The sequence below is a fragment of the Tiliqua scincoides genome, chromosome 4, assembly GCF_035046505.1.
Source record: "Tiliqua scincoides isolate rTilSci1 chromosome 4, rTilSci1.hap2, whole genome shotgun sequence".
Lineage (NCBI taxonomy): Eukaryota > Metazoa > Chordata > Lepidosauria > Squamata > Scincidae > Tiliqua > Tiliqua scincoides.
Genome location: NC_089824.1, coordinates 215471656 through 215491033, shown reverse-complemented (window position 1 = coordinate 215491033; position 19378 = coordinate 215471656). Strand labels below are relative to the sequence as shown.

The window sequence follows — 19378 nt, the reverse complement described above, 5'->3', positions numbered from 1 at the left end:
TTGGTAATGAAACACATTGTATATAAGATATTCCTATAGGGACTCTATCTAGATCTGAGGTATTCAATCAGTGCGTCCCACCTCCCTAGTGAGGCGTGGCTAGCCTCCAGGGGTATCGCCAGGCATCTGGGGAGAGAGGATGCTTTGCTCTGCTCAGCTGCACATGCTGCCTGCTGACTTGCTGCTTTTCTGCAGCTGTGAAAGAGGTGGGTGGGGCAGCGTGAGGCTGGGAGGGCGTGTGAAACATGGTGGGGGGAGGTGGGAGAGAAGGCTGGCTGGGCAGGCAGAGGTGCTGCATCTCATCACGGAGCTCTCTCCATGTGCAACCTCACCCCAAGGACTACATTTCCCAGTGTGCTGCTCACCCTGGGCATCCTGGGATTGGTCAAGGCTGCTTGGGAAGGAAGGAGCCAGCCTGCTCCTAGTGGGGAGGTGTCCAGATGCCCCAGCCTGCATCCCTCCGTCTTGCCTGGGGGGAACAGGGGTGACATCTGCATGTTAGGTGTATGTGTGTGAGCAGCCCCCGTCTACTTTGGGGTGAGTTGTAATCTTGCTGTATGTGGCTGCAATCCTTTCCACACTTTCCTGGGAGTAAGCCCCTTTGACTCAAATAGGGCTTACTTCTGAGTAGACCTACATAGGCTTGGGGTCTGTGTCAGCTTAACCAAGAATCCTCACCTTTCTCTTTTTCCTCCCCCTTCAAAAAAGAAAAAAAGCCACTCTTGTTGGCTTTGTCTCCAAAAATTGATTAAAAATTCCCCATTTCTTTTCAGCCATCCCCTTTTTCATCCTGCCTCCCTTTTTTTTGGGGGGGGGGGGGTACTCTGTTGGCTGCTATTGTAAGACAAAGGCACAACCCTAGCTAGGTCTACTCAGAAGTAAGTCCTATTGTATTCAATGGGATTTACTCCCAGGAAAGTGGGGTTAGGATTCCAGCCAAACAGTCTCAATGTCTCAGTTTGCAATTAGCTGATACACACAAAACAAAGTATTCCCCTCCTGCAGATTCATCACTTCCCCCCTCCCTTTCCAAAACCCTCCAGATATGCTGCTAACAAACTCAGGGCACAAGCCTAACCAGGTCTACTCAGAAGTAAGTCCTATTTTGTTCAATGGGGCTTACTCTCAGGTACGTGTGGTTAGGATTGCAGCCTCAGAGTGCTGGCAGCCTTGTTTCTAGTGTATAATTACAACAACTTCATCCCTACTTTGGGGGGATTGAGGTGAGGCGTTGTAATGGGGAGCCGTGGCCAATGGCTACAAGGATTGGGGGAGGCGTGAGCCGGAATAGTTCGAGAACCACTGGTCTAGATGTTCCTTGTTTCATATATACAGGGACTGTAACCTAAGGATAAAAATCTTAGGGCCCAATTCTATCCAACTTTCCTGCACTGATGCAGCCGCAGCGCAGCCCTGAAGTAAGGGAACAATCCCTTACCTTGAGGAGGCCTCTTGAACTGCCTCCCCACCACAAGATGCAGCGCACACCTTTTTTGCACAGCTGCATCAGTGTTGGAAAGTTGGATAGGATTGGACCCTTAACTGAAAAATAAGAAGCTTCTGATTTTTGACATTGTAAGTGGCTTTTTGGGTACTTTGAAGATGAGAAAGGAATTGGGCTGGTTTTGTTTTGTTTTAATGTTTTGTGCTTTTCAGTTCAGGGTTATGTGCAGGCATGGTTCTATGGTGGTGGATGGTGTAGCAGTGGTATTTGCAGCCTTTTTGCATTGATCAATGCAATGAAAATGTTGTGACCTTATAAGTGTATCTTAAGTCAAGGAAGTTTTCATTTTTTTCTTGGCAGGATGCCACTGCAGAGGAGGTTCCTGTAATCCCCGGACTGGAGAGTGCACCTGCTCCAATGGCCTGACAGGGAAACAGTGCAACATCTGTATAGAAAAGCATGAGATTCCTATTGTGGATGGCTCAGACAACATGAGATGTGAAGGCTAGTCCTTTGCTTTGTTTTGATATGTTCCTTTCCTTATACAAGTTCATTGATCCCAGATGTATCTACTCACCTAGAACAGACACACTGGGTAGAGACTGTCTTTTTGCAAGCCCTGGATGGTGTTGGAAGGGGAGAAGACATTAGTTTCCTGTACAGGTGCTCTGCATTTTGCGGGGGGAGAGATAATGTTTCAAAGAAGCATAAAGGCCTGAAAAAGCACAGAAAAATTCCTTTCTCTTAACACAAGATAAAACTACCAACAGTTCTACTTATGCATTCCAGCTCAAGGCATATCTCTCTCTGAGAGCAGGAATACCAACATACAGCAGTGAGCTGCTTACAAAGCAAATGGCTGTAAAATACATGTACAAGTGAGCCAAGCTTGCTTCTTTTTAATTAAAAAAAGCCATAGACATTAACCAATTTAAACTGAGATGAAAATAAATGTCCCTACAATGTCTCATTTGTCTCTACTTGACAATAGTAAGTGCTCTGTGGCCTTTGATATCACAAACAGTTATATGGATATTTATTTCATTTATATTAAAAATTCTAAGCCACTTCTCAAGGCAAGAGCACTGCTTAACAGCACTGATAGTTTTAGGCAGGATCAAACCACACAGCACATCATTGTGTCATACCAGAGTCTTGGGCTTTGCACGAGGAGTTTGGGTACAGGCGTAAACCCATAACTTACAGCAGTGCTTCTCAAAGTGTGGTCTGTGGACTGTTTGCTAGTCTGATCCAGAGGTTCTCAAACTTGTTCCCACCAAGTGGGTCGCAACCCGATTTTGGGTGGGTCATGAAAAGGTGGGTGGCGCCATCTTGGATTCTGGCAAAATGTGAGTGGACCTAGCATGTGGTTGATCTGGGGGGCTAGGAGAGATGGAAGATTTCTGTCTTACAGGTGTGCAGAGAAGTCTGGTTTTGCTGGATCTGTAGGAGGCTTCAGGTTTGCAAGGTGCCATCAACACTGATGACCATGTTCAAAATATATTAATGCCATACTCGACACTAGCTGGAAGCAAGCACACCCTTCACACACGCACCTCATTACAAGAAGCATATTGAATGTTACAGGTGGAATGCTTGATAGCAATGGTAGCATGGGACAGAGAACTGGGAAAAGCTTCTGTTGGAATTTTTTCTCCTGTCATTTGAAATTTATGAGTTCCTAGGTGAGAACCTGGAAGTAATGTCATGTCCTGCTTAATGACATCACTTCCGGCATTGGCATCACAGTGATGTCACTTCCTGCTTGAAGATGTCACTTCCGGGCATGACATCACTTCCAGGTTAATGACATCACTTCTGGTGGGTCCCAGTCTAAAAAAAGCAGTGGTCCGAGAACCACTGCTGTGATCTATTAGCTGCTGGTGCATGACTTGGGGATGCACCAAGCCTCACAAGAGGCTCTGAGAGGTTGGAAGAAGGAAGCAGGAAAGCCCACATCAAAATTAAGTTTAACTGACTATTCTAGATCCCCCCAATAGATACCTGACCTTTGGAATTCTGCTTTGTGGATTTGAGAAGTTTTACAAGTGGATTATAAAAATGGTTTAGGTTAGCTGTTAGCCTTGATGGTCCAATAATGTAATCTTGATGGTTCACCCTGAACCTGGTGGAATTTGGAGTCACTTTGGTCACCCACTCTAATGTAAGGTAGTCTTTTGTATTTGTTATGGCTGTTATCTAAGAAATGCACACTTCCTTTCCTCTCTTGCTAACAGCTTGCGACAGCTGTGTTCTTCTCCTGCTGGAAGATCTTCAGAAGATTGAAAGCTCCTTCCCTGCCCTCAGGCACCAGTTGACGAGCCTCAATGCCACTTCCATCGCATGGGCCCGTCTGCATAGCATCAACGGCTCTATGCAAGCCATCGCGGTATGCAGAGTTCTCTAGCAAATTCTTCTACTTCAGTTTTTCTGTAGGTCTTCTGGGTCACAGTTTTGGCTCACATTTTCTCTTTCCCTTGCAGAACCTCCTGCATGATTATCAGAGATCCATAAATAGGGCCAGGCAACAGGCAGATGAACTAGATGAAGAGAACACAGACTTCGTTCAGGATCTGAATGCACTTCAACACAAGGCACAGTGTATTTCTTTTCTCTTTCCATCTGGTGGTACAAATACAACAGACCCTGTTTCAGGCGACAATTTCCTGGCAGACACTGCCTAGTCCTCCTGAGCTTCAGAGATGGAGCTACAAAAGGATCCCCAGCAAACTTCCTACTACAGAAGCTAAGGGGAATGGAGCCCAGTGGGAGAGTGCATACTTTGCATACCATAGCTCCCCAGTTTGATCTCCAGCTCAATGGATCTCAAGCAGCAGGCTCAGGAAAATGTCTTACCGGTGCATCACTGAGCTACTGCCAGTCAGAGCAGACACAATGGTTTAACTATGTAGAGCAGCTTCATATGAGGCAAAGAATTCATCATAGTGGTGCTGTGGCCTCTCTCACTAATTAGGATAAGAAGCATCCCAGACATGCAAATGTTGATTTATTTTTTTATTTTTTGCAAAAGCCTTCCAAATCTGAAGGTTTTTTCTCCCCAATTTTGTTTGCTGTACCCGCTGTCTTGAGTCTTGTTCACCTCCACTGACCCTGGAATGTTGTTTTTAGGCAACAATGACTGACCGAAAAGCAAACCAACTCAGGCATAGCACAGAAGACAGCTACCGTCGAGCAGAGAGCCACATTCTGGATATTGGGAAAATTCGGAACAAAATTAATGGTGAGACACAACCTGTCGCTTTGATGTCTATGCCTGCTTTAGAAAGACATCACCTGAAGAAAATTCAAGTCCATCATGCATGAAAACAACTTGCAATAACAGCCATGGTGTTTTTCAGTGCTGTTAGAGATTTGAGTAGACTGTGGGGCTCTTTAAATGTTATTCTAGCTGTATAGGAGACACTTTTGAATGAGCAGCTACTGTGTAACTGGGTTAATCCTTAAGTGATGAGACCATGTGGATAGGAGCGGTTTGGATGGGTCCAGATCGCAGGGTTGATATGGTGCACATTCCATGAGTGGGGCTCACATGACTGGTATGTTCAAGGCATGTAGAAGGTAGAGGTTGGCTGCCTCTGATTGCCAGAAGCAGGGGAGGGCACCAGGACGCGGGTTATGTCTGTTGTCTTGTGTGTTCCCTGAAGCATTTGATTGGCCACTGTGAGATACAGGAAGCTAGACTAGATGGGCCTTTGGCCTGATCCAGTGGGGCTCTTCTTATGTTCTTATGACTGGCCCCCATGCATTGGTTAGGTCATTTAAGCATTATTCCAAATGCTCATGGAAAAACCCTTCATGCACCTAGGGCAACATTTTAAAGGCTCCATGGTCAAGGGATGGGAATGTTTTGTGTAGATCTGAATAACTCTTCAGAGAACAGTGATGTGGTATGCTTATTTTAGCCTTCATCCTTACAATATGTGAGGTGGACCACTGCAATATTGTGCAACTCAACATAGGGTTTATCACATGTCCCAAGTCTTGGACTGAGGACCAAGTCATACAATGATACAATGATACAATAATGATGCAGCAACCTTGCTGTAGAGCCTTGTCTGGTGGGTCCCTGAAGGGGAGACCAATTGAGAATCACACGTATGCTTCCCTTTAATTCCATGGTAGAAAACAGAAAAAAAGATTTAAAAGTGTATGTTTCAGAAGAGAAACTTCTTTAAAATCATTTTATTTTGGCCATCATTCAGTTTCTCAAAACACTAGAGACTTTTTGAAGCACATGAAGAACAGGATTATGAATATTCCCATGGCAGGCACCATAACATGGGAAGCATTTCCAACAGTGTCCACCCATAGGTCTGTGAAACCTTCCAGATTTGGGGGCCTAACTTGTGAATTGATACTTGTGAAAGCTGTTTCCACATTGTGATTTTTTTGGTCACAGAATGGGCATGCTGATTCATTCTTGTGAATGAAAACTGTAGAATGGGAGAATGCCCCTTGTAACTTGCAAGCCTTTTGTGAGACAAATTCATTGAGCAGAACAACAGCCTCCACTGGATAAACGAGGACTTTCTGTTTAAATTGATTCCTTGAGAAACAGGGCTGGAAGATTCCATATCTGCAAAGGGTCATTTGTAATTTGGCATCCAACACAGAACCTGACAATGAATGTGGCATCCTGAGATTGTTGACTTTCCTTTTACGGAAACAAAGCAAGCTGCTGGCTGTCAAGTATGCAGAGTTATATTTGAAATTGCACAAATGCAGTGTAGTATAGTTTTTCAAGCGTTCATTTGCATGTGGGAAACACAGGTTCAGATCCCTGCAGCACTTAGTTGTGAAATTCACTGGGACCTTGGACAAGGTACACACAGCTTAACTGACCCCACAGGGATATAGTGCAGATAAAATGAATTAATTCATTAAAGCCATCCTGAACTCGTTGTATAAAGGGGGCAGAACCTTTGGGCCCAAAGGGAAAAAAATGTAGAAAGTGTGCAAAAAAGTTTTTTTAAAAAGTAAAATAAATAAAATAATGCACTTCATTTAAAAATGTGTTTAATGTACTAGAGCACTACATTTGATGGCTATATTGTCTGGTGTGGTGTTTTGTATAGATCTTGTATACCAGATGGATGTCTTTGCCACTGCAAATGCCAGCACCACATCCACAGAGGAGTTCCGTCAGAAGCTGGCTGAGGTAGATGCAATGCTGAGACATATGAAGGCTTTGGATTTTAGTTTCCAAAGAGCAACAGCTGTGGAGGAGAATGATGAAGCTCAGAAATGTGAGTGTAGTGAAGACCACACATGAGACCAGGGTGCTTGTTGGAATGGTCAGTGGGCAACTTGGGCCTGGTTGAAATCTTCTCTGCAAATGGTTAGGGACACTGCTACCAAATGGCATTGGAATCTCCTGGTTGGAAGCACAGGGAGGTTTATAATATTTATCTAATCAAACTAGGCTGACTTCTCATTTATTTGTTCCTGCAACTTATTGTAACTGCAGAGAACATGTTACTGTGAACCAGTCATAACCAAACAGTCGTATAGAATTCATTGAGTTGAAAGGAATCTTGGTGGTCATCCCATCTATTTAAATTTCTGTCCTGCCATTGTACCAAAGACCGCCCCCAAACCCTACCATAATCTCAATTTCTCTAAAAATGTTCCTCCCTCCAGTTACCAATTTCCTGCGTAGACTTCTTGAGAAAGATGGGATTTGCCAGCAATGTCTGGCTGAAGTTTTTGTCTGTGAAACATTTTGGAATGCAACCTGTTATATTTAGGGGTGCCCAAACCCCGGCCCTGGGGCCACATACGGCCCTCGAGGCCTCTCAATGCAACCCTCAGGAAGCCCCCAGTCTCCAATGAGCCTCTGGCCCTCCAGAGATTTGTTGGAGTCCACGCTGGTCCTATGCAACTGCTCACAGCGTGAGGGTGACTGTTTGACCTCTCACGTGAGCTGTGGGATAAGGGCTCTCTCCACTGCTTGTTGTTTCACGTCTGTGATGCAGTAGCAGCTGCAAAGGAAAGGCCAGCCTTGCTTTGTGCAAGGCCTTTTATAGACCTTGAGCTATTGCAAGACTTTCATTCATTCATATAAGTTCATCTTTAATATATTCATTTATGTAAACTTATGTAAATTTATTCAAATTTTAAATGTAAATTAATTCTTTTTTTCTCCGGCCCCCGACGCAGTGTCAGAAAGCTGATGTGGCCCTCCTGCCAAAAAGTTTGGACACCCCTGTGTTATATGTAGATGAAATTTCAACATGAACATTGCTCCATATTTCATTTATGTTTTATCCAAACATATGTCTGGACTCAGTTCTAGTGATCCTGTGTTCATGCTAATAAAAGAATGATGATGATGTGAGAAAGTAAGCTTACTCTGGAGATAGACTGAGGGCCCAATCCTGAACTTTCCAGTGCTGGCACTGAGCCCTAGCACTGGCGCTGGGTGCCATAAACATACCATAAAGCATGTTTTACAGCACTGAGAGAGCACTGGTGGTGGGCCTGCACCAGGCAGGCGTTGGGCCCAGTGCCGGGAGGAGGAGAACATGCCGCCACAGGTGCTGAACCTGCAGGCACACAGATCTGTCTGCTTTTATCTGTCAGTAACTACTTTGAGCTCTCCTCTCTCAGTGCTGGATCGTGTGAAGACTGAGTTCTTTGGCAAGTTGGATTCCAACCAAGGAATGGTGAACCAAATCAATGACCAACTGGACCAGTACAGCTCAAAGCTCATGGACTTGCGAGATGCCCTGAATGAAGCTGTGAATAAAACGCGCCAAGCAGAGGACCTTAACAGCCTATATCGTAATCACCTGGAGGAAACCCAGGTATGAGAAGGCTCACGTGTGTGTTGAATGAGCTGTGGTGTTTGAGGGAATTTGATGTTACTATAGGAGCAGCTAAAATTGCCTAATGTTTTGGTTCTGGGTAAAGCATTTCTGGTATATGGGCTGTTTGATGTGTTTGCTGTGTCTCTGGCAGCCATATCTGGCCCATTCAGCTGGAAACCTCCAGTGGATCCTTTCAAGAGCTAATTGGGCTGATGCTGTGGCTGTAGTTTCAGAGGAGATTGGGCTAAAGAGCCTCCCTGAGATAAGGCAGAGGTGGGAGTGTAAAAAGAATACAACTGGCTGCTAAGCAACCATAATTGCTTTTTCTGTCATATTTGTGTGGTCATTATTGTATTATTCCATTTCACCCTTTTTCCTTGAACATATCTTACGGTATTTCTAGGTGGAACTAAAGTAAAGAGAAAGGGGTTTGGTCTTCCCATAAAATGAGCAGTTTAGTACACAAGGAGCTGCCTTACAGAGTCATACTGTTGGTCTGTTGAGACTGGTACTGTCTTTAGTAGGCAGTGTCGTCCGTGTTCCAAGCAGAGGTCTCTCACAGCACAGCATCCTGAGATCCATTTCACAAGAGATCATAGAAGTTGAACCTAGGACTTTTACAGACAGAATACATGTTCTTCCCTTGAGGTATAGTCATCTCCAGAATAGGATTAACTCCCATCAAGTTTGATTGATACTAGCATTGCCTCTTGTGTGCAATGTTATTGTTCTACCTGTGGTCTATGTCCTCAGATTGTGTAGAGTAATACAGAGAAATACTTCTCTGTATTGCTTCTGTTGGCAGACAAGCTGAAGCCTTTGAGTGTTCATCAAGGGCAGTGCTACATAGCAGGCGGTACATTATTCTAGCACTGGTGTTAGAAAAGGAAGAGTGGTTACTGTTTATCTTGTTACTAGTTACCATTATTATTTTATTATTAATAATATGTATATAATGCTTTCCACACAAAAATTTCACAAGTTTTTCACAGCTGCCATGCACTGGGTTTTCAGCGAACCATCCACCAATCATGTGACAATAATAAAGCGTCCTGTAGAACTTTAAGGACTAAGATATAAATGGTGGCATATAATTTTGTGGGCCAAATGTATATACAAGTAATAGTAATAGAAACATCAACCTGAGTACCAAAGAGTTTTGAGACATTAGTACAGTTATTTTGAAAGTCATAGCTGTAAAGCCTCTTTTGATGCTTATTTTTAATACTTAGCATCACCTGGACTTTTGGTCAGCCTAGCAGGCCAGGCAATTCATCCAGTGAGATGTCACAGTGTGTCAAGGGAATTTTATTCTCTGAATGTGAACTGCCGTTTATAAGGCTTCAAGTTGAAGATGTGTGACTGAGATGAAAAAACTGCAGCTCAGGTGCAAATCGAGATCTGAATTAACTGATGACAACCTTTTAAAGCATTCTGTGGACTGCCAGTTCCAGACTCACATCAGAAATAGCATGGTTGGCATTTCAGTGGAAGTGCATGGTGTACCCTAGTCATGGCATGTACTGTATCTTCATAAACATTTTATGTCAGTTCTGTTAACTGTAGACTAATAAAATGTGCCAGTCTGTTGATGAATCTCCAAATTCAAAATGATTCTAATGAGGGCCAGCCAATCCACAAGACCAGATGAGGCCATCATCTTAGACAGCAGATTGGCAAGGAGAACCACGGGGTTGAAGGCTCATCTCATCAAGATAGTGTCCATTTAGTTTATTTGGTCTCCAAATTCGAGTTGGGAGATGTTCTGGGTCTGGGATAGTCCTATAGCCAGAAACAGGTGGGATGAGAATCTGTGTGAAGAGTGTGCATTATCAAGGCATTCTACATCACATGGTGATGACCTTGGGAAAACATAAAATGTTGGATTTTTAGGTTGGTCTGCAGTATTTCATGTTATTATTATCCTACATCTAACAGCAAAAAAGCAAGGAGCTACAAGAACAATATGGCATAGTCCAGGACACTTTGCACATGGCTGAGGACCATCTTGCCCAGGTCTCTGATTTTCTGAAGATCATACAAAATGCTAAGGAGGTAAGTGGTGCAGAAGGCCAATCTGTGATTCAGCACTGCAGTCCTTCTCAAGAGCTTGAATATTCTTCATGTTACTGTCTGTACTGAAATGCATCTCCTGCCAGTAAAGGGAGGAATGGAGAAGCAGGACTTGCAAGGCTAATGAATGCTAACAAATATTCCCTGCTGGCTTGCAGGAATCTGAGAAGTTGGCCGCCAAACTGGATGGAGCCAGGTATCCTCTGTCAGACAAGGCAAAAGAATACTCTCGCGCCAGCAGCAAGATCCCAATTGTAGAGGAGGCTGAAGACCATGCAAAGCTTCTGGATGAGCTGGCACGAAACCTCTCTAGGTAAGATTTCCTGTTTTGTTGCCTGAGCTTTTATTCATTAACTTAGCTGGGCTTGTGTCCTGGATTTTCTTGATTATATCTGCCTAATGGTACTTTCTCATATATTACCTAGAATTTTGTGACCATGGGGAAAAAAGGGATTCTGCTAAAGGAGGGTTACAATTCGATTTTCATTATCCAAGGTTTTAAGCAGTTTTCTAATTCAGTTCTTGAAACGGTTTAATGGAATAAAAATAGTTTTGCAGTCATTTTCACTTATGAACCCTTTCTCAATTTTTGAAATGAGAAAGCAAAGTTTTTTTTTTCCCCTTGAGATAATTTTTTGCTATAGTGGGGTGAATCCCATATCTCAGTGTTTCTCAGATTGTGGGTTGGGACCCACTGGGTGGGTTGTGAGCTGATTTCAGGTGTGTCCCCATTCATTTCAATATTTTATTTTTAATCTATTAGATTTTATGCTACTATGGCATGTGACTGCACTGGGGAAATCTTACACATCTGTACTTTTAACAGGCTGTATATGCTTTTAATAATGCTAGTAAATGGGACTTACTCCTGGGTAAGTGTGGGCAGGATTGCAGCCTAGGATTGTTAAAAGTTTTCCTGTTTGATGATGTCACTTCCGGTCATGACGCCACTTCCAGTGGCGCCTAACAGATTCTCATTCTAAAAAGTGGGTCCTGGTGCTAAAAGTTTGAGAACCAGTGCAGCATATCTGATTCTGGTCAAAGTCTCTGCTTCTCCAAATCAGCCTCTTTTGGAGGGTGAAACGCTCCCTGGTTTTTCATTGTACAAGGTCCTTCACAGTTTTTAACTACAACAGCCCCAAAAGATAGTGTGGGATGTTAATGAGTCATGGCAGAACAGAATGTCAAGGTCCAGCCATGGCTCTGGTTGTGATGCTTGCCATTCCAGCCTGCACTGGGGAGTGTGAATCTTGTTGCTTGCCTAGCTGTGTTATTGAATTTTGTCTGATAATAAAGCATCTGTAAAGAGGCCATAATAATAATAATAATAATAATAATAATAATAATAATAATAATAATAATAATAATAATAAAGAGGCTGTTAATGGCAAGGAAGCTTCTTTCCATAAATGGAAGTCTTGCCCTAATGAGCAGAATAAAAAGGAACATAAACTGTGGCAAAAGAAATGTAAGAAGGTGATACAGGAGGCCAAGCAAGACTATGAGGAACGCATGGCCAGCAACATTAAGGGGAATAATAAAAGCTTCTTCAAATATATTAGAAGCAGGAAACCCGCCAGTTGGCCCTCTGGGTGGTGAGGGAGGGAAAGGGGAGATAAAAGGAGACTTAGAGATGGCAGAGAAATTGAATGAGTTCTTCGCATCTGTCTTCACGGCAGAAGACCTCAGGCAGATACCGCTGCCCGAACGGCCCCTCCTGACCAAGGAATTAAGTCAGATAGAGGCTGAAAGAGAAGATATTTCAGACCTCATTGATAAATTAAAGATCAATAAGTCACCAGGCCCTGATGGCATCCACCCTAGAGTTATTAAGGAATTGAAGAATGAAGTTGCTGATCTCTTGACTAAAATATGCAACTTGTCCCTCAAAACGATCATAGTACCAGAGGACTGGAGGATAGCAAATGTCATACCAATCTTTTAAAAGGGAAAGAAGGGGGACCCGGGAAACTATAGGCTGGTCAGCCTAACATCTATACTGGGTAAGACGGTGGAATGCCTCATCAAAGATAGAATCTCAAAACACATAGAAGAACAGGCCTTGCTGAGGGAGAATCAGCATGGCTTCAGTAAGGGTAAGTCTTGCCTCAAGAACCTTTTAGAATTGTTTGAAAAGGTCGACACGCATGTGGATGCGGGAGAACTCGTAGACATTATATATCTGAACTTTCAGAAGGCGTTCGACACAGTCCCTCACCAAAGACTACTGAAAAAACTCCATAGTCAGGGAATTAGAGGGCAGGTCCCCTCCTGGATTGAGACCTGGTTGAAAACCAGGAAACAGAGAGTGGGTGTCATTGGGCAATTTTCACAATGGAGAGAGGTAAGAAGCGGTGTGCCCCAAGGATTTGTCCTGGGACTGGTGCTTTTCAACCTCTTCATAAATGACCTGGAGACAGGGTTGAGCAGTGAGGTGGCAAAGTTTGCAGACGACACCAAACTTTTCCGAGTGGTGAAGGCCAGAAGTGATTGTGAGGAGCTCCAGAAGGGTCTCTCCAAACTGGCAGAATGGGCAGCAAAATGGCAGATGCGCTTCAATGTCAGTAAGTGTAAAGTCATGCACATTGGGGCAAAAAATCAACACATATAGACTAATGGGTTCTGAGCCGTCTGTGACAGATCAGGAGAGAGATCTTGGGGTGGTGGTGGACAGGTCGATGAAAGTGTCGACCCAATGTGCGGCAGCAGTGAAGAAGGCCAATTCTATACTTGGGATCATTAGAAAAGGTATTGAGAACAAAACAGCTAATATTATAATGCCGTTGTACAAATCGATGGTAAAGCCACACTTGCAGAGGCTGCAGACTGAGATGTGTGCTAGGTACAGAGGTACATATAATGAGCTCCTTTGTTCTGAAGGATTAAATGAAACCATCCCAGCACGCCTTTTTTTTCTGCCAAGGTGAGAGCTTGAAAAAGAAACCACTACCAAAACAACAGAGCATGCTGAAATAGAAGGAGATGGAGGAGAGCCATCGTTCAGTGGTAGAGCACACTCAATCCCTGGCATCCCCCAATGAGGCTAGAAAAGCCCCTTCCTCCAAGCACTATATAGTTGCTATCGCATAGCAGCCAGCTAGAGGGCTCAATGATTTCATCCAGTATAAGACAGCATCACGTGAGATTTTCATAACTCCTAGCAGGATCTCACAGGCTCAACATTTCAAGGGTATCTCTTTTAATCCTTAGTGAGTTCATAACCATCCCTGGATTTATATACTTTCTCTAGCCAGCACTCCTTGTAGCAACTGGGGTAAGAAGTCAGTGTGGTAGAAGGTTCTTTAGGGTATTTTTAGAGCTTACATGGCTTACGTGCTACCTTTTATGTAGCAAGGTCGGGCTTCACAATCCTATCAACAAGTATTTCTGAACCAATCTGAAAGCTAGTTTTTCCTCTCCTGCTGTTGTATATGAAGGAAGAATAGGAACATTTTAAGGCCTGCCATATCTCTTCCCTGATGCCATGTGTTAGATTTTCAAAGGCACAGTATCAGTTAGCAGTGGTAAGGGAACAGCTCCTTAGGGAGCTCCAGTATGCTACTTTTGAAGACAGCTTCTTGGTGTGACTACACTGGCAGGATCCTGGGCAAACTGCCTTCTTGAAAGCACAAAGCACAAAACCTTTGGACCCCTCAACCATGACAGCAGCTGGAGCCTACCAGAACTTTTGGCAAACTTTCTTGTATGTCTTCATTTGTCTTCCCAAAACAGCATCATACATGGCACAAACCAGGATGGATTCATTCAGCGAGCGATCAATGCCTCCAACGCCTATGCAAGCATCATTGACGCAGTTAAGGATGCAGAGAGTGCAGCCAATGAGGCAAACCGTGCTGCCAGTGAAGCTTTGACGGTAGGGGGCTCCTGCAGGCATTTAAATCCTGACTGTGGTTTATGCACCCAACTAAACCAAAATGCAGTGCAACTCTCCTGATTAGTCCAGTGCCTCTCCATTTAAACAAGTTCTGCCTGGTTCAGCAGCGGTCATTGTCAGAGAGACCTGACTTCTTTCTCCTGTAACTTTCCCCTTGCTCTGATATCTTCCAGACAGACAGCTCTGTTTGTAGGACTTGCTGGAAAAGAGCAACCTGGCAGACAAAGAGGAAAAGAACCCAGCAAATTGATAGTCACTTGCTAGGGGTACTGTTGACAGCCAAAATGCTCCCTCAGTTGCTCTACTGGCAACTCCGTCATCCTGAACCTTGTCCTGATCCTGATCCACATGGCCCAAAATGGAAATCCAGATTGTGCAAGCAAATTGGAAAATGCCTCTGTAGATTGTATTGACTTGATTCAGTGGGTTGAATGCCTCAGGTTTATAAAACAGTGAGCTCAGCATTAGCAAAACCAGCAAGAGCTTATTTGAAATAGACCTACCCATTCAAAGATGGAGGCTCTGTCCTTGTTCTGAAACAGTGTGATAGCAGATCATTGGGAAACTATGGGATATTGGGTACAATAAGTAAAGAAGTGTGAGCTAGAGTCCGTGGGATAGGACCCAAACAGGTTAGATCTGTCATGTAAACTCAAAGTTCAGGATGTTCCATGTGGGTGCCTTGGCAAGCAAGGTTTGAGTAGTTGTCTTATGTGTTTTTAGAATGTTGCCTTGGATGATCTTGGAACCAGGTCGGAAGATATGAAGAAAACTAGCAGTGCCATAGAAGAGGCTGTTAAGAGAGAGCAACAGAAGCTCAGTGCAGGTATTCTCTTGGATGTATTTTGTGGTTTTTTTGCTTTATATTTTAATCTTTGTGTACAGATGAGCACTGCTTTGCAACACTGACCAGTTGACAGTTTGCATATGCGATGCCACCACTGCTCCCTGCTCCCTTCTGTTCTGCTTCTCTCGCCTCTGAAGGCTTTTCTGAGCCTTTTCCTGAGGGAACCGGGAGTTGCGTCTCTCATGCAGTTCCAGCATTCTGAGTCTCGCAGAGGTAGCGTACAGATGCTCAGAAAGGCCTCCAGAGGCCTGAGGCTCAGAAAGGCCTCCAGAGGTGAGGAGAGCGCAGCTTCCCCTTGTCTTCAGAGGCTTTGTTTCCTCGCTTGGTGATGGGGGTACGGTCTGCTTCCGTGTCACTATGCGATCCATGACTGTATTTATTATTGTTGTATATATTATATACATATAAATATATATGTATTTATAAATATAAATATATTCATATTTATTATCGATATAGTTAGTCACCTTGAATGCCCTTGGGGAAAGGCAGGGTAGAAATCTTTTAAATAAATTATTGTCCTTAGGAGATATTAATGTAAGAGTAGCAGTGAGCCAGAGGATGAATGGAAGATCATTTGGCATGAACTTTCCTATTTCCACGTAAATGGAAATAATCAAGGGAGATTGTAAGTAATTGCTAGGAGATAACATTGTGCTTTTCTCTGTTTTTGTGTTGATCTTGGATTCTAATCCCAACTGCCTACTGTCAGAAGACCTTAGACTGGAAGAAACTGAGGCAGAGAAAAAGGTGTTGACAATTGTCTATCTCCATGAATATGCTGGGGTTGGGAAATAGGCTGCTGGTGCCTTAGTCCATGGTCTTGACATTCACAACCTCTTCCGCACTGTTACTGCTTAGAGACTTTTTGTTCTAACAAATTTGTTTTGTATGTACGTAACTCTGTACTTATGCATGTAAATTTATTTGAATCAAAGAAATAAAGGGAGCACTGCAAGCAGCCAAGGACAAGTTGGCTGATACCCGAGCAAAGAAAGAACGACTTCGGAACCAGCTGCAGGCAGTGAAGAGCACATTGGACTTGGTCCAAGGTTTGTCTACTTTGTGATTTCTTCAAAAACTCTCAAAAGAAAAGTGCCTCTGGAATCTCCTCTGACAATCAGGGCACTCTAGTTCATGATGGCCTCTTTTAGTGTTAATTTTTATCAACATTGATTGTTGCCCGCACAGGATGTAGAGGTGAGATGTACATTCCTTTCCAGGTTTCACCGCCAAGTAGTGCTTGATTCAAAATCACTTTGTCTATGTCACTGTGACATAACTTGAAATGCATGAAATTCCTAAAATTTGACATTTGTATTTTTATTCCCTATAAATCAAATTAAATTAAAATTTACAGAGTTCTTCATGCACTTTCTCATATAGTAGAAATTCTTTCTGAGCTTATTTCATATGACCACTTTCTGGTTCACTTATTCGCTTTGCTTGATTTAGAGTGACTCTGTGTTGCACAGTGTGGGGCTCTCATGGCTGTTCATTCAGTAGAAGCTCATTATTTTTGCTCACCTTTTGGGAGTGTGCCCTGCAAGTCTGTTTTTTACAGCCTCTCTCCCTTCCCTTGTAAGATGGCACAGCGGAGGCAATTCAGAATGCTAAAGATGTTGCTGCAAAGGCCAATGAGACAGCAGCTAGGATGGCAGGAAGACTGAGCGACATGAAAAAGAACGTGGATGAGTGGAAGGAACAATTTGGAGACCTCAAAAGTGAAGATTTAAATCAGGCTGTTCAAGATGCCAAGAACACTGGTACGTCCCCTATTCAACTCTGTCTGCTGTTCCAAGGAAAGAGGGAGACTGGATGGCGATGAACCTTTTCCACAATAAAAAAAGATTTGAAACTGTTGTTTTGGAAAGGGAAGGTGTATGGCTGCCATCTTCCATTCAGGGTCTATTGTGGCCTGTTAAATAGTTACCTGCTATATAGTTTTGTTTGAATGAACACTCTAGCAATGATTTGTTCATCTGTGGGGATTTGGTCTCTTTTTTTTCTAGCAGGATGCAGAATGGAAAAAGATACTAACTGTTCCCTTCTTTCGCCTTCTGGCTATTAAGAACATAAGAAGAGCCCTGCTGGATCAGGCCAAGGGCCCATCTAGTCCAGCTTCCTGGATCTCACAGCGGCCCACCAAATGCCCCAGGGAGCACACAAGACAACAGGCACAACCTGCATCCTAGTGCCCTCCCCTGCATCTGGCAATCAGAGGCAGCCTGCCTCTAAAACCAAGAGCTTGCACATACCTGCTGTTACTTGTAACCCGTAATGAACTTTTCCACCAGAAATTTGTCCAATCCTCTCTTAAAGGCATCCAGGCAAGATGCCATAACTACTTCTTGTGGCAAAGAGTTCCACAAACTAATTACATGCTGCATTAATAACGTTCTAATAACGTTCTGCATATGTTTGTTAGGAAACCTACGTTCCTTTGCTTAATAATAATAATACAATATACAGTATTTATATACCGCCTTTCTTGGTCTTTATTCAAGACTTTATTCAAGGCGGTTTACATAGGCAGGCTTATTAAATCCACGCAGGGATTTTTACAAATTGAAAGAAGGTTTTCTCTTTCAAGGTGTTACACTCCGATCTGGTTTGACATTCTGGCCTCCATCCTCCCACGCTCCGAGCAGATGGAACAGCTCAGCTGCAGCTTGTCAGCTGCTTCAAGGTCGCACGGTGCCAGTGGCCTCGAACTGGCGACCTTGTGGATGTTAATCTTCAGGCAAATGGAGGCTCTACCCTCTAGACCAGACCTCCTGCCCAACCAAATTCTATTGTTACAACCAAATTCTATTGTTTCTTTCTTTATTCAGCATGTAGTTAGTCTGTGGAACTCTTTGCCACAGGATGTGGTGATGGCATCTGGCCTAGATGCATTTAAAAGGGAATGGGACAAATTTCTGGGGGAAAAGGCCATCATTGGTTACAAGCCATGAGTGTATGTGCGAGCTCCTGATTTTAGAAGAAGACCTCAGAATGCCAGATGCAAAGGATGGCACCAGGATGCAGGCCTCTTGTTATCTTGTGTGCTCCCTGAGGCTTTGGTGGGCCACTGTGAGATACAGGAAGCTGGACTAGATGGATCTATGGCCTGATCCAGCAGGGCTCTTCTCATATTTTTACCCCCCCCCCCCAGTGCAGTGGCACTGAAATGACTGCTCCTGTATCCTGCAAGGGGGGGCAGTTGGTGAAGTCTCCTCTGGGTAAGGGAACAATTGTTATCTATACCAGGGGTGGGCATACTTTCAGCTTTAGGGATCCTGGACCCAGGGCCTCTGAGAGGAATTTTATCAGGGAGTACAAAGTTTCTTTTGGACCCCTTTGCAAAGGGGGAGGGGTGAAACAGAGCAGGGGAAGGTGGTGATGGGTGAGCAGAATAGGGGCAGGGAGGGGCAAAGCAGGGGAAGGGGAGGGTAGAGACAGCTGGAAAAGTCTTTGGAGCCCAGGGCTACCCACCCATGTGGCATCAGTAGTGTCCCCAGCATCCCGTATGGGCAACAGGTCTGAGTAGATAGGAAAATATCAGATCCCAGGAAATTTCTGGGCCCCCTCCTTTGGCTCCTGGGCTCCCCTTTTGACCCTGGGCCTGGGTACAAATTACCCCCTTTACCTCCCTCTCCTAGGCCCTGCCTGAACCTTTAACAGTTGTATTGATAGAGAGATGTTTGGGACTTGATCTCTGGGTCAGATGCTAAGCAAAACATAGACTTCTTTAAAAGCATATATAACATTTATTTTACATGCTATTTACAAATTAAGAATAGATTAGAATGGATACAGGTTTTAAGTTACCCCATGATGGATCTTGGATTTCTCCCCGAACCACACCCAAAACTCTAGTACTTGTACTCTATGGACAACAAGTGACCCATGTGATATACATGTCATTTCCCTCTCCTTATTTAGCATACTGGTGCATGGTTCCAGCCCTAACTGGGAGCCATGTATGGAAGTTCTGGCCTGCAACTTTGATTTCACAACACCCTGGAATGTTCCTTTTGGGAAAGCTATGACACACATGTTTTTTCTGCAGGTCATCTTGACATTTTCTACCTTTTTTTTTAACAGAAAACACGAGTCATGTTTTTTCCTAATGTTCCTCCTCTGAGAGAAGTTAGGTTAACCTCTAAAATCTCTAACAGTATAGAAGAGGGAATTTCAGTAGGTGCAGCTTGTCATCTCACAGGCGACAAGCTGCCCCTGCTGAAATTCCCTCCTCTACACAATTGATAAAGCTGAAAGTTTGCCCACTCCTGATCTATACCAAT

The 19378-nt window shown here is 43.8% G+C and overlaps 1 protein-coding gene across 1 annotated transcript in view; it reads left to right on the top strand.

Annotated features, from left to right (window-relative positions):
• LAMA5 (laminin subunit alpha 5) overlaps positions 1-19378 on the top strand; it is a 213091-nt gene that overhangs the window by 169889 nt on the left and 23824 nt on the right. The window contains exons 48-59 of the mRNA XM_066625238.1: positions 1805-1948; positions 3682-3833; positions 3928-4038; positions 4574-4685; positions 6541-6711; positions 8075-8271; positions 10213-10329; positions 10506-10660; positions 14080-14221; positions 14966-15068; positions 16028-16141; positions 16676-16855. Coding sequence (XP_066481335.1) covers positions 1805-1948; positions 3682-3833; positions 3928-4038; positions 4574-4685; positions 6541-6711; positions 8075-8271; positions 10213-10329; positions 10506-10660; positions 14080-14221; positions 14966-15068; positions 16028-16141; positions 16676-16855 — 1698 coding nt within the window. The remainder of the gene's footprint in view (positions 1-1804; positions 1949-3681; positions 3834-3927; positions 4039-4573; positions 4686-6540; positions 6712-8074; positions 8272-10212; positions 10330-10505; positions 10661-14079; positions 14222-14965; positions 15069-16027; positions 16142-16675; positions 16856-19378) is intronic.